Source organism: Bos mutus, chromosome X (genome assembly GCF_027580195.1).
Source record: "Bos mutus isolate GX-2022 chromosome X, NWIPB_WYAK_1.1, whole genome shotgun sequence".
Taxonomy (NCBI): Eukaryota; Metazoa; Chordata; class Mammalia; order Artiodactyla; family Bovidae; genus Bos; species Bos mutus.
In genome coordinates, this window is record NC_091646.1 from 54,683,485 (window position 1) to 54,699,641 (window position 16,157).

At 30.7% G+C, this 16,157-nt stretch overlaps 1 protein-coding gene and 1 non-coding gene across 2 annotated transcripts in view; both read right to left on the reverse strand.

The window, feature by feature from the left end:
- Positions 1 to 280: 280 nt before the first annotated feature.
- Positions 281 to 16,157, reverse strand: part of LRCH2 (leucine rich repeats and calponin homology domain containing 2) — a 105,676-nt gene continuing 89,799 nt past the window's right edge. Inside the window, exons 16-21 of the mRNA XM_005903779.3 lie at positions 14,758 to 14,808; positions 12,441 to 12,498; positions 11,585 to 11,697; positions 11,275 to 11,412; positions 11,045 to 11,122; positions 281 to 4,548 (exon numbers count right to left, since the gene is read on the reverse strand). Of these exons, the coding sequence (XP_005903841.1) occupies positions 4,429 to 4,548; positions 11,045 to 11,122; positions 11,275 to 11,412; positions 11,585 to 11,697; positions 12,441 to 12,498; positions 14,758 to 14,808 (558 nt within the window). The 3' untranslated portion in view covers positions 281 to 4,428. The remainder of the gene's footprint in view (positions 4,549 to 11,044; positions 11,123 to 11,274; positions 11,413 to 11,584; positions 11,698 to 12,440; positions 12,499 to 14,757; positions 14,809 to 16,157) is intronic.
- On the reverse strand, positions 14,299 to 14,427 carry LOC138986565 (small nucleolar RNA SNORA35). Its single transcript, XR_011463378.1, has one exon. It is a non-coding gene; the product is annotated as a small nucleolar RNA SNORA35 (small nucleolar RNA).

A 16,157-nucleotide genomic window follows, 5' to 3' on the forward strand; every position in this document is an offset into this window, starting at 1 on the left:
CTGCTTTAGAAATAAACTATTTTAAAAAATATAAAACTTAATGAAATACATTGTTTTTTACATAGAATATTTTACAAATCTATGGAATAGATATATCAATTTCCTCCATGAAAATATAGCATACTATCATTCAAAATAATTATTTTTAAAGAAATATGACTGTCAGAACCAGCTAGCAGAAATTAATAGTCAATGACAAGCGTAGTACTGAGAGGTAAATTTCAAAAATTAAACTTGCAAAATATGAGCATGAAAAACAATTAAATTTTAATAGGTGGTAACCTCATTGACATCAGTCTTAGCAATGTTTTTGCAGATCTGACTCAAGGGAAACAAAAGCAAAATAAACAAATGAGACTACATCAAACTAAAAAGCTTCCACACAACAAAGGAAATCATAATCAAAATAAAACGGCAATCTCCTGACTGGGGAAGATATTTGTGAATCATATATCTGATAAAGGGTTAATATTTAAAATAAATAAAGAACTCATATAACTCAACAATAACAACAAAGAAACTGATTAAAAATGTGCAGAGGATCTAAATAGACATTTTTCCAAAGATACACAGATAACCAATAAGTACATGAAAAGATGTTCAACATCACTAATTATTAGGGAACTGCATATCAAAACAAAAATGAGATATCACCTGCCTGTAAGAATGGCTATTATTTAAAAGACAAGAAATAATAAGTGTTGGCAAGGATGTGGAGAAAAGAGAACACTTGTACACTGTCGGTGGGATAGTAAATTGATAGAGCCGCTATGGAAAACAGCAGAGAAATTCCTCAAAAAATTAAGACTAGAACTACCATATGACCCAGCTATTCCACTTCTGGGTATTTATCTAAAGAACACAAAACACTAATTTAAAAAAAATATATGCACCCCTATGTTAACTGCAGCATTATTTACAATAATCAAGATACAGAAATAAACTAAGTATCCATTGATGGATGAATAAAAATATGGTTTATATACACAACAAAATCTACTCAGTCATAAAAAAGAATGAAATTCTGCCATTTACACAACAAGGATGGACCTTGAAGGTATTAGGCCAGTGAAATCCAAAAGAAAATAAAACAAAAACAAACAGATTTCAAGATCAGATTAGTGGTTTATCAGAGGGTAAGGGGGTGGGGGAAAGGCAATATAGCTGGAGTGGGTAAACTGTATAGTGATGGATGGTAACTAGCTTTGTGGTGGTGACCACTTTGTAGTATATGTATACATGTTGAATTATAATCCTGTATACCTAAAACTTATATAATGAAAAAGAATAATAGCCCTAGGGTATAATTTCAATTACTACTTTATAAATTATACAACATTACTTTGTATTTCCCTGCATTAGAAATGACTGAGATATCTAAACAAAGTTCTAGAAAATTCAACTTGCTAACTGAAAAATCTATTTTTTCCCATGTATTTACACATGTACATAATACATTTCTTATTTATTTAGGTAGCTACTTGATGCATACTAATGGAGCACAGTAAAAATAAATTTATTTCTAACTTTGAACGACAGGAAGCGCAGAGAGTCCCATACAGGATTAAGATGACATCATTTTCTAAAGATATCCAAAGAAACCATTTTTCTAAAAGAAAACATTGCCTATTAAAAATATCATGATGTACAGAAAATCTAGACTAAACTTACTTTGAATATCCTCTCAAAGTCTATTTTTCCATACTAGGGAACATAGACACAAGTTATCAAATACCTACAGAAAATGGATGCTGTGATGTTAAGAGAAGAGGTAGAAATGGAAAAAAGAAATCTCAGCCTTTAATTTTTTTGTTCAACTTTATACACAATTCGCATCGGTAATATACATTTAGTGTTCCATTTATTTTTAAATGCATCAGAAAATCAATCATGATAGATCTGTGACCAATACAAACATTTCTGAATTCAAAAAATTCAGTTAGTAAAGTCAATAAACTAGCACTTCTGTAAAGATAATTATTAAACAAATGGTAATGTATTTTTACTCCTTATTTCAGTTCTAACATATCCAACATCACTTCTTTCTTGTGCCATATAGGAATAAAATTTAGCAGGAAGAAAGCCATCTACTGTATGTTTTAGGGCCTAATAAAATATTTTAGTTTGATTACTTAACGTTCTTCAAATCACAAATCCAATTCAAATAATGATAATCATTCCTTATTCAATAACTGGTGAAGTAAATATATAATAACCATACAAACTATTTTGAATAAATTTTACACTTACTCAAAAACTACTAAAAGAAATACATCAGAGACTTGGTATAATGTTTGCTTGGGGACTATGCTGAGAAACTGAGCAAGAGAAGTGTTCTTTTTGTCACTCAGTAAATAAAACTGCCATGGTATGGACCTCAGATAGACCCATCTTAAACGGAACTTTGCAATAAAGAATGTTACAGAGGTTCTGGTCTATTTTCTCTTTAAAGTAATAATTAATTGACAAGTAAGTGAAATGCAATAAGGAAATGGCCTATAATTTCACTAATATTTCAATGATACAAAACATGAACATACTTGTAAAATAATTAACATCTAGATTAATTAACAAGAGGAATTCTACAGCATGATAACTATGAAAGCAGTATGAATGATTGCTGTAGCTTTTTAATGATCACTTCATTTGTAACACTGTCAAATTTTTACATTAAAAACTAATAATTAAGGTATATATTTGTAATTTCTTACTTTATTACCCAATTTTTCACTAGAGAGAGATTTTTGTCAATGACTTTTTTTAGATCCAACTGAAAAATAACTAATTAGCTCAAATATTTAAAGTAATAAATTATCAATGATTTAATTTTTAAAACTTTTAGTCATAAAAAGCTTTAGTTCTTTAAAAGCTCCGATTTGACCCTTGGGGAATGTAAAAACACATCTGTATCCTAAAGCCAAAACTTAATTATATGGCTTCATGCCAACTGATCAAAAAAAGCAGAGTTGCTCTTAAACCAATCCTTATTATATCATTTGGCACAATAGTTTTTACCTTTTATAGATATCATTGAAACACCCAGGCCAACATTTCTAATAAGTTGCATCCATATTAAGAGGTAACAAGTGCAAATAATCACATACTTAAGATATGATACTTGCTTGACTACTACAAAAGTAATTATACTTAAGTTTTTCTGTAGGAAACTGATTATTCATTACAGTAATGTTTTTGAAAAATTCCTGCACTACTACAAATGTCAATTTATCCATCCTTAAATTAAACAAGGACTTTATATAATAGTATGCTTATGAAAAGATTTATAGAGTGGTCTGTATTTATTTCATCATGTTAATTGAGCATAAGTTAAGATTTACAGGATCCACAAATGGACATATTTTCTAATAAAAACCTATTTCTCAGCTGCTGCTCTCTGAATCTGAATATAACCAAAGGCAGCATACTGATGTAGTAATGTTCCTGAAAGTCAAGACATAAACCCAAACTTTGGCAGTTTTATCAAAATGTTCTTGATAATTAAATACTCTGCTAGTTCTCAAAAACCTTACTGCTTTGTGTAACATTTTCAATACAGAAATAAAATACTCTTCAAATAATATATTTCAAAAGATGATTAAGTTTTGCAAAATTAAATAGTATAAATTAAGCATATTAACATCGTTTTTCTGACAACATGAAATAACCAGTTTAAGAAAACTGCAATGGACTAAATAAAAAACACAAATGTCACAATGTGAGGCACATTTATCCTCACATATTACTGAACTTACAAAATCTACTAAAATATTTTAAAATTCCATTAATACATTTAAAAAAACTGCAAAAATGTTTAAGACTATATGAGAGTCATCAATTACACAGGCACTTCACATGTAAACAATCTACAGTACAACTGAAAATATTTTGGCACCAACCTATAATACTAAAAGAATTCAATATAAAGCCAGAGTTCTGTAACTTCTACTCACTTTTTTCTATAAAACTAAGACCAAAGACGGAAGAAATTATGTATAAACTAGAATCACAAGTATATTAAATAACTCAAATATAGAATTAGTTTTAAATTGGTAAAAAAATGATTACCTTGTCCAGATGTTTACCAGTATGCTATGATAAAACAAAATAAACCTAATGTGATTATTAAATTGAAATCACATTTTAAACTTAGTGTTAATCTGATTATTGAAAAATAATCAAGATTATTAGCTAACTTAGCAAAAAGAGAATTTGAATTTATCAAAAACTCTTATCAAATTGATCTAGTTTTCCCTCAAAAGAAGTTTGGGCAATTCAAAATTGAATTTGATGTTTTAACATGATTTTTCTTAAATCTAAGGCTTGAATAATAAAATTATTTTTGACTAGACATCCTTATTCATAAATTTGAGATATTTGAAATCACTTCAAATAAATGAAACTAGACATTTAGGATTTTTAAATGTTATGTCAAGCCGTAGAAAGCTGAGATGCCTTGGTTGTAGGTAATTCAAGAAGAGCCTGAACTGTGACACCAACTTTCACAAGACCTCTTTCTTCCAAAATATGATGAGGCAAACAGAGTCTTTCCTGAAAAAACAAAACAAATGATATCTAAACATGTGCTTTTTAATAGTACAGCAAAACCTCAGTAAGTCAGAACTGGGTTTTTAAATCCTGCTTTTTTATAAAACTCCAGGTAAAAATTATACAATTCTAATGAAATAAACTTTAAGATGTCTGCTTCAATAGATTCTTATGGGCTGTATTTTTATCTGAGGTTGACCTGATCTACACAATAAGAAAATATTTTTAAGTGAGACGGTGGTGCTAGATGTTCCCTAAGCCCTTGTGCTAGAGCAGAAAGAGCACTATGCTTCCAGCCAAGAGATCTAAGGGTCATATGGAGTACTAAAGGTACTAAAATTCCCTGAGATACTGTTTTTTCATCCTGAAAATGGAACTGTGTGAGAAACAAATAGAAGAATCTATATATGGAAGCATTTTAAGCATTTTGTAACCTGCTTAGTCCTATACAAAACTAGCCACTCTCCTTCCTTCTACCAGTTCTTAGGTTACATGGTCTGTGATGTATATAGCACTTCAGTACTTTTTTTGTCATTAAGATGACTTCCCTCCAGCTTCTAGTGATGTTGTGTTGCTTCTTAGTTAAAATAGTCTAGAATTTGGTAAATAACAACTGTCTTCTCTTCTAAGTCATTATATATGTCATTTCTTCACAATTCTATGAGAAAGAGGGCTTAGAGACAACTTTGCATTAGGTTTCATTAGCCTTCAGTGATCCTCTTTTAACATTCTTAATGTTTCCAAGGGTTCTGTCTTCACCCTCTTCTCTTTCTGTACTGTATTCTCTCTTTGGTATTCTCAAAGCCTCATCAAAATCACAAGGATTTTAATTGAAGATCTGCATGAATGTGCACAGCATCAAATAAATTTGGTGGCATTTTTTGAAGAAATGATACAGTCTACTGCTTCAGTTGGAACACTCACTCATCTCAGGAAAATAAGCTAGTAGTGGATAGAGTAGGCGCCAAACAGACCATTTATAGGTCCCATATGGTCCATGATTTGTTTTAGTTGACTAGCATAGTGTTTTATAATATTACTTTTTTTAATCCAGTGTTTCTTGAAACACTGGAAACTTTGGCAAGATAAGGCCCCTAACCCCAATGAGTAACAACTATATCTTCCATTCTGTTAATTTTCAAATCTTTATTTCCTGCCAAGATCTCTCTACTGAGCTCCAGATACAAACGTCAACTTGATACAGGCAAATGGATGTCCAACAGACATATCAAAATTAATATGTCCACAACAGAACTACTTCCTTACTAAATTAAATTTTCTGTCTGTATTCTATACCTCAGTCAGTAATACACTATTCAGTCTCTCTCAACATAAACCTGGGAATCATAATCATCTTTCTTCCTTATTCCCCTAACTCAGTCATCAAATACTACTGATACTATCCCATTTATTAAAACAGTTCTGAAAAACTATCTTCTCACTCCATTTTCACTGCAACATTTATTGCCCTCCTAATATTTTGCTTGTTTATTCAAAAAGTCACCAACATATATCAGAAACTAAAAAAGGTTTCAAATCAATGGCATCAGCTCCCACCTTAGAAACTAGAAAAAGAAGAGCAAATTAAACCAGTGGTAAGCAGAAAGAAGCAAATAATGAAGATAAGAAAGGAAACCAGTAAAATTAAAAAACAGAAAATATTAGTGAAAAAAATCAATAAAACCAAACGTTAGTTCACTGAGAATTTTTTTTTTTTAATTCACAAAATCCCTAGCTAGATTAATCAGGAAAAAGAGAGAAAAATACACGAATTAACAATATCAGGAATAAAAGAAGTGATGCCACAAGAGAATCTATAAATACTAAAATGATAAAAAGGGGGATATTATAAACAACATTATAGCAACAAGTTTGACAAACTAGATGAAAAGGCCAAAGTCTTTGAAAGACACCATATATCAAAGCTCATACAAAAAGAAATAGAAAATTAGAATAGCCCTATATTTATTAAAGAAATTTAAACTGTAGTTAAAAATTTTCCTACAAAGAAAACCCCCTGCCTAGATGGATTCAAAGTTCAATAATGACTGTGACTAAATATTTAATGAGTAAGTAATATTAATTCTATCCATAATATTCAATAAAAGTGAAGAGTGGGGAATACTTCCTAACATGTTCCATGAAGTCTGTATTACCTTGACACCAAAACCAGACAAAAACTTTCAAAGAAAGAAAACTAACAAACAATAACCCTATTGATATAGATGCAAAAAGGCTAAACAAAATTTTAACAAACTGAATCCAACAACATAAAAATAGCAACAACAACAAAATCCATCATGACCAAGTGGGGCTTATCCCAGGAGTCAAGGAGTGAGGTAGTATCTGAAAATCGACCAATGTAATTAACAATGCTGTGAAAGAAAAAAATGTTAACTCAGTAGATGTAGAAAAAGCACTTGACAAAATTCATTCCTGGTAAGAACTCTCAGCAAACTAGAATCATGTATCTCACAAGGAACCTGTATCTGGAATATATAAAGAAATAATAAAAGGTGACTAATTCAATTAACAAATGAGCACAGAATTTGAAAAGACATTTCTCCAAAGAATATATACAAATAGTTAACAGGCACACAAAAAGATGACCAACATCATTAGCCATTAAGGAAAAGCTAAGCAAAACCACAATGAGACCACTTCAGACCTCCTACTAGGATGACTAGAATCAAAAAGGTAGACAATAATAATTGGTGAGGATGCAGAGAAATTAGAATCCACATACACTGCTTCTGTGAATGTAAACTGGAAAATAATTTAGCAGTTCCTCAAAAAGATAGAGAGTTACCATATAACCCACCACAGAGCAACCATTTAACCTACCATATAACCTTGTTAACTAAGAGAATTAAAACAAGCATTCACACAAAAACATGTTCATGAATGTCCACAGTAGCATTATTCATAATAAACAATGAGTGGAAACAGCCCAAATATCCATCAACTGATGAATGGTGAACAAAATGTGGTACATACATACAATGGACTATTACTCAACCCCAAAAAATGAAGTACAGTCATGCCTCAGAGATAGTGAGACTCCGGTTCTAGACCACCCAAATAAAGCAAATATTGCAATAAAGTAAGTCACATGAATTTTTGTTTCCCAATGTATATAAAAGTTATATTTACACTATACTGTAGTCTCTTAGTGTGCAATAACATTACATCTTTTTAAAAACACTTAATTAAAAAATATCTTATTACTAAAAATACTATTCATCATCTGACAGTGCAGGTTGTCACAAATCTTGAATTCATATAAAATGCTGTATTTGTGATGCACAATAAAGTGAAGTGCAATAAACCTGAGTATGTCTGTACTGCTTTATGCTACAACATGGATAAACCTTGAGAGCATATAATAAATGAAAGAAGCCACACACAAAAGACCCCATATCATATGACATTATTAATATGTAATGTCAAGAATAGGCAAATTCATACAGATAAAAAAGGGGAGGGACTGCTAACAGCTAAGAGGTTTCTTTTGGGGTGATAAAAATATTCTACTCTTATTAATAGTTTGCTGCCCAACTATGTGACTATACTAAAAACCATTGAATTATACACTTTAAATGGGTGAATTTCATGAAATATTAAATATTTTTTTAAATAAAAAACAATGTGTGTGCCCAGGCCTAAAAAAAGATAACTTCAATCCATACCTTTCAGCATATATAAAAATTAACTAAAATTTGATTATAGACCTAAATGTAAAAATTAAGACCATAAAAATTCTAGAAATAAATATAGGATAAAATCTTTGTGACCTTAAGTTATGTAAAGATTTCTTTGGTTTGACACCAAAAGTACAATCAATTTTTTTAAATGAAAAATTACAAAAAATTTAAAATTTCTAATCTTTGAAAGATACTATAATGAAAATGAAAAGACAAGGCAAAGACTGGGATACAGTATTTGTAAATCATATATTGCATCTGATAAAGGACTTGATCCACACATCCAATAAAGGACTTTGTCTACAATTTATAAAGAATCTCAAACTCAATAAGAAATAACTCAAAAGATAGACAAAAGATTGGAACAGACACTTCATAAAAGTCATACAAATGGAAAATAAGACCTTGAAAAAATGATCAACATCATTAGTCTTCAGGCAAATGGAAACTAAAACCACACTGACAAACAGTACATACCTATTAAAATGAATAAATTTAAAAAAACACTGACCATATTGAATATTACTGAGGATGTGGAGGAACTGGAACTCCCCTACACTGCTGACGGGAATGTAAAATGATATAACCACTTTGGAAAAGTTTTATACTCAATGTTAAGCATACACTTCCTATATGTTCTAGTCATTCCACTTTCATGTGCCTACCCAAAATTAAAGAATGTATATATCCAAAGACTGGTACATAAATGTTCATAGCAGCCTTATTTATAGTAGTCCCTAAAACTGTAAACAACCCAAATGGCCATCAACAAACGGGTCAATGGACTGACAAATTGTGATGTATTCATATAATAAAATACTATACAATAATAAAAAGGAATGACCTATTTATACATGCAACATTGATGAGTCTTAGAATAGCTACACTGAGCAAAAGAAGCCAGAAAAAAAATCGTACATATTTTATCATTCCAGTTATATATAACTCCAGATGGAAAATACAAACTAAACTATAATAACAGAAAACAGCTTTTAGTGGTTGACTAGAGGATTGCAAAGGGATAAAAGGAAACTTTTGAGGGTAATGGATATGTTCATTATCCTGACTATGGTAATGATTTCATGCTATATGCATATGTCAAAATTAATCAAATTGTATACTTTACTTATATGAACTTTATTGTATGTCAATTATACTTCAATAAAACTGTTAAAAATACAAAAATATCCTAAAAAGTTAAATTTAAAAACTGACTATATATTATCATTTTCAAGTCAGGGAAAAACAAATTGAAGCTAAAAATAAAATCTCTCCTTTTGTTACCAATACCTGGAGAGTTTTGAAAATGAAAGCTGGTAAGCCACCCTTATGGTGAGGATGGGTGAGTCACTAACTCTGTCATAGAACAAACAAGCAGGAGAAAGATGACAGCATGCTAAGTAGAATAGTTTTCATAAGACCTTTCCTGTCATTCTCCTTGGCTAGTGTATAAAGAAAGTGTCAGGAGTAAGTCAGACTATCTTTCATTTCATGTAAAAGAACAGAAATAGAGAATATCCAAGTTAGAGGGTGGGTTCTGGAATTAGATCACTGGGGTTCATAGTTTGCCTCCACTGTTTACTAAAGTTTTAGTAAAAGTAAAGTTTAGCAAACTTGGATAAGTTTTCTAAGCTCTCTGTGCCTCAGTTTCCTCATCTGTAAAATGTCATTCATTTAATAAATGTTGACTGAGAACCCCTCATCAAAAAACTCTTAAAACAAAAACTGACAAAACAGGAAAATATATACAATGCAATAACAAACTTCAAAAAAACCTTCCTAATTTTTCTACTTTCTCACTAAGAGATTAAGAGTACAAAAAGAAAGAACTAACACAAAAATGCTTAGGAATTAAAATTTCTAAACATCATGTCAAGCATAGACAAGAAGTAACTAGAGGAGAACTGAATATAGCTTCCAAATTAAACAGTAATTCAACTGATTCTCTCTATATAAATTATATATATTCACTTGCAGGAAGCAGTTACAGTAGAATTTGTAAACCAGATTATTATGACACTATTGAAAAGAGAACTTAATAATCACAATATTTAAGTGTATCAAAACAACACACGGTACACCTTAAACTTACAAAATGTTATGTCAATGATATCTCAATAAAATACACTTTAAAAAATAACAGGAAAAAAAGTACAACTACATTGTGACCTGCTAACAATTCCAAGTCCTCTCAACAGTCCATCATGTTGTTAAGTTTATAATGTTATCAAAAAAGCAATATTTTTATTTTTCATTTTCATTATTTATAATATTGCTTTGTTAATTTAATACTATTACAATTATTACATGAAATATAAGCTAATTTCTACAAATGTCAGAAAAAGTTTATCCAGTGAGGTATTATCATAATGTCGCTAAGATTTCCAAATTGACATTTTAAATAAAGTTTTAAATGTTGTTCACACTGAATGCAAATCTTCCAATCAGAGTCTATTCTTAGATTAAAGGAATCCAAATATCCTCTATCAGGAAAAATAAGAGTAGCAACAGCATCATAATCAACTTGTCATATGACCAGTAAATTATGTTTATTCAATGATGTGCATGATTAGTAAATTTTTCTATATATGTAGCTATTTTATAATTACTTCAAAAGCAGCTTAAAAATCATTCAGTAGATAGCTTTTACATTTAAATATGGAATTCAGTAGAAGGTGAAAAGGAAGGTATTCATTTGCATGTTCAGAAAGCATTATTCACGCCTACTGTGAAGAAGCCAGTTTGCATGTAATAAATTCATATTTAAATGATCATTTTGTTAGAAAAATAATTACCTGTGAGACACCCAACTTTTTACAAGCATCAAGAAAATTTTCTACATTTCTTCGACATTTCGCCATGCTAAGCTTAGGCTGTAAAGTAAGAGAAATAGTATATTTTCAGGTATATTTGTACAAAACTTATAAAAACTGAAAATTATATTTATTGAAGAATATTATTTAAAGATTGTTTCAAGCAGCTTTATCTTTCTTTAGAGAACTAACAAACTGTAGCCAAAACTTACCACTGCTGGTGATGGCACATGAATACTAGCTACAGAGCGTGGCCTTATATGATTGGCTAAATGGCAAAGAACAACCCCATCCATCAGTGCAGCTCCTATGTCATCAGGCAAAATTACTTTTAACCTGGATTCAAGATTCTATAAAAGAAATGGGTATAAATCACAGACATTCTATTTAAATATATGTGTATATAACTAATCATTACATAATCTAAAATTTTAAAGAGTACTGAAAATAATATATTCTTTTTTAATTTTCCAAGTTAAACCCATTTCTATAAAGCAGACCTCAAAGGTCAATGTGACTTACATTGCGAAGTTGTCGTATTTGTTCTCGCTCTTCCCGTAGATGTTCCATCTTTCTTCTCATTGTAAAACCTGGATCTGCTGCCCCATATTCCTGGCGAGATGAGCGGCTGAAAGCTATAAAAACAGAAATTTCCTAGCTTATTACAAAGCTAATCGGAAGGATCAACCATCGGCGGGGAAAAGGCATGATACAAAGAACTAGAACAAAATGACATAAAACACTTTCATTATTAATGAATTCTAAATATTTTTTACAGAATATAATTGAAATTTACTTATCTGCATAATTGAAAACAATAGGGAAGACAAGTGTAACAACTGCTACCACCTATAGATGTTCTTACTTAAACATATGTTATTAGAAACATGATCCAGGTTAAGAAATCAGCCTTTATCATCTTTAAAGAAAAGGAAATTATTCTTGACGGTCAATACAGTTATTCAGGAATAAAAACTATAATTCAATACCTTGCCAAGTAACATGGATCCATTTTCTTTTGGGCTTGCCAATTGCGAAAAGATCCCTTTTTAAAACCACAATATAATGGAGTGCTATAATTTCAAACAGTGTTTGGTCTGCTGGCAGAGTGGTCATTCTAATAGCAGTCACAGTAGAGTAGAAATAAGACTGCAGTATATCTAAGGCAAAAAGCTGAGTTTTCAGGAGCTTGAAGGTAAAGAGGAAGAAAGAAATGGGGGATGGGAATTGGAAAGACAAATAAGGTTAAGAGAAAATTACTTTTAGGAGAGGGGAAAGAATCTACGTGTACTTAAAACTAAGGAATCAATCCCATTTAAGCTGAGAAACTCTAGTTTTATATATAACCAATAGATTGTATTTGTGAATATATATTTACCTGATCTAGGCTTCAAGCCAAAGGGACCATGTGAAAAAACATCAGTTCTATCATACTCCTAAAAACAAAAAACAAATAAAATCTTTTTTCTTTCAAAATAAAGTAGTTATATCCATTCCAATTTTGAGAAGTATTTATTTTTTTCCATAATTAGTGGAGTAGAGAAAGGTAAACTGCAGTTTAATTCAAATATATAATGTTTCATTTTTAAAAGGTCTACAAATATTTGCTAATTAACCTCTCTCTTAGCATAAGGGAAATGAAAGTTATTGAAGTGAATCAAATAAACATATACTCTTTTTTTGAATGAAGAACCATATTAAAGTCTCCTGAAAAATGGAAAAAAGTTTCAATGAAAAGATAAGTGAAATTAGTGACACTTACTCACTGTCCACTATGGACTTGACTCTTAGTGAATAATCTGAGGCAAATATACACATTCAAACTAACAGTGGCTACAGAGTGATAGATAATAAAGCATTATTTGTTCTATCTGAATTCACATTATTTCAAAGTGCTTTCAAACAGTAGTGTACTGTGAAAAGAAACGTGGTATATTTTAAAAATCTGAACTTAGAGTCAGAAAGTTTAGACTAAGTTTTAAGCAAAACATTTAATTTTTCTGTAACTATCCTTTCACCTTTAAAATAGGCTGCTGTAAAAATTAACTGAGATAACTAAAAGAAAGCACTTTGTAAATTATAAAATGGAAATATAATGCAATTTTAATAGCATCTTATTTAATCTGTACAACAACTGTGACGTTGTTAAGAGTTTGGGCTTCAGTCACTCCTCTACCATTTATTGACTGAAGTCTTTAGGAAAACTTATCACTCTTGAGCTGTAAAAGGATGAGGATAATACCCAGCTCATGGGACTGCTCTTAGGTTTAAATGTATAAGCAAGCACTTTGTTAATAGTAAAGCACAATACTAATTGTTTTTACCATTTTCCTTTCACTGATGAAACTGAAACAATCAGCATTCTGGTGACTCTCTTAATTTTCTGATTAATATGGGATAAGCAATTCAACTGGAACATCAGTTGAGCTACCAAAATACATGCTCACCACCTATCCATCCACAAGCCTGTTTGTCTTGATTATTTCAGTTAAAGTATTATGAATTTCCAGACACAAATATAGCTTATCCAAATGTAAGGAAAATGTGTTACAAAAGCAATATAGATTAATTGGGAAAATTGGCACTGATCCTCTTCTCATTGAGCATAGATCATAAAATCATAAAAAAGTCTAAGTAAATAAGTCATCACCTACATTTGTTATAACTGAATGTAAAAGAAAGGATTTACAAAAGCATGTGACAAAGACGAATTTTAGAATATCCTAATTTAAACTGTTTTGAAAAAAGAATGTAAACCAGTTTACCTGCCATATAAGTAATTTAGAAACATGTTTATGAAACTAATGTCCAAGTCCATCTTAAAGTTTTATAATGCAACTCACCCAAAACAATACATAAACAATTCTGGCTTAAAAAAAAAAATAATACTACCTATATAAAATGAAATACTGTCTAATTAACCAAAATTATATTGTGATTTAATTCACACAATATAAATTTATTGTATTTAAAGTCCTGAATTCACCAAATAAATAAAAAATCATCGATTTACTAATGCCAGTATAGTTTTAGAATACTAAGTAATCTGAAATAGAAGAGCTATCGTTTCGAATTTTTAAAATTTATCTCACAACATATTAAAAGCAACACGTTTAACTAAATTAGAAGAGTCAATCATTCAAACCAAAAGAATATTTGGTTGAGATCTCAAAAACTCTTAACTTTCATCTAGCCCTTTTCCCCATGCCCCCTCCTTAGGTCTAAGATGCTAGGAAAAGTGTACCCTCTTGTCGATAGGAACAACCCACTACAGGGATGTTTCTCGTGGAAAAAGGAAGTTTTTCTTGCATTGCTTTCAGACCTAATTGGTTATGAGAAAAACCAAAGGTCATTGCACAATGCTGAAGTATTTTTTTCAAATTTAAAATCTGAAAGCTACTCTTGTCATTTATTTCAAAATATGGATGAATTATAAAACATAAAAATTTATAAAGTGAATTATTCCATGTGATCTATAGGCATTTTTCAATAAGTAATTTAAGTGATATTCATTATGAATATTTGTACCAAAACATGGTGTTCTTAGAAGTTTTTGTAGGCTAGTTTTGTACAAATTAACCTACTATGTATTTTTAAATATGGGTGAATAAACTACATTTAAAAAAGAAAGATGAGGTTAGAGAGAAGTGACAAAGAAAACCTATGTAAACACATTTAAAAAACAGAACTTGTACCTCAGATGATACTGGAGATTGTGGTGACATATTAGCATTATCACTGTCTTGCTAAAATATAAAAATAAAAACATGAAACATGAAATTAAAATATGAATGATGATTCAGACATGTAAAAAGAAAACTGAAACTACTAAAGGAAGGATCTGGAAAATACCATCCACCACCTTGCCAAAGTGTGGTCTGTAGACCAGTAGCATCAGCATCCTCTGGGAGCTTGTTACAAATGCAAAATCTCAGGCCCCACCCAAGACCTACTGAATCAGAATCTGTATTTCAGTAAAATCCCCAGGTGATTCATAAGCAATTTAAAGTTTTATAAGTAGTATCTACTTACATCAAATATTTTCTTACAAGTTTATTTCCTTTAAATATCACAAATGAAAAACCTTTCTATAATTCTTAGAAAATAGCCACATTTTAAGATTAATTCCTGATAGGAAATGGCAGCAATATGTTCTAATGTGTGACAGACACATGGACGCATGCAAAAATTCCATCACCCCAAATAATAACATTTACCTGGAAAATTACGTTTATCTAATATAAGCTTAGAAATAATGACAAAGAATTGAACTGCATAAAATACTACTAAATGGTTCATGTTTTTTCTCAATGACTACTACTAAACAAATACAAAAATCTTAACATTTAACCTTGAATATACATACAACATAGAGTATACATTCATCATCAACAAATGATTACTGACTGTCTACTATATGTCAGATACTGGTGCTAGACCCTGGGAATATTGAAACTTAGTAAAATATCATCCACTCAAGGATCTCTCAGTCTAGGGGGAAAATAGATTCATTTACAGAAGCAATACAAACTTCTCAGAACAATAATAGAGCTATGCATAACATATTTTAGGCACAGATAAGGGACACGGGGAAATGGTGGGGCTGATAAGTAAAGGCAAGTTTCCTGAGAAACTAAAAACTGAGATGTTTAACAATATTCCAAGATAAGAGGACAAGGACAAAGGCACAGAAACAATAAATATAAGGATGAGTGCAGAAAACCTTGTGCTGTGCTGTGCTTAGTAGAAAACCTTGTAGTTTTGTATTTTTGAAGAGTATGGTGAAAGGAAGGTAAATTGTGAATTGAGGCTGATGTGGGAAGCCGAAGCTTGATCAAGAAGAACCCTGAATTTACTATCTAAGTGATGAGGAGACAGAGAAGGTTTCTAAGCAAAGGAATGGCCTGATCATATTTGCGTTCTTTGAAACAATCATTGGCAGCAGAGAGGAAAACGGATTGGAGAAAGGGAGAAGATCAAGTACGCTATTGCAGTAGTACAGGCCAGAAATGATAAGGGCTTGTGCCAGAGCAGAAATGCAGATGGAGAATGTATTCAAAATATTTCTGTATTCAGAAAAAAAAGAGAGTAGGTT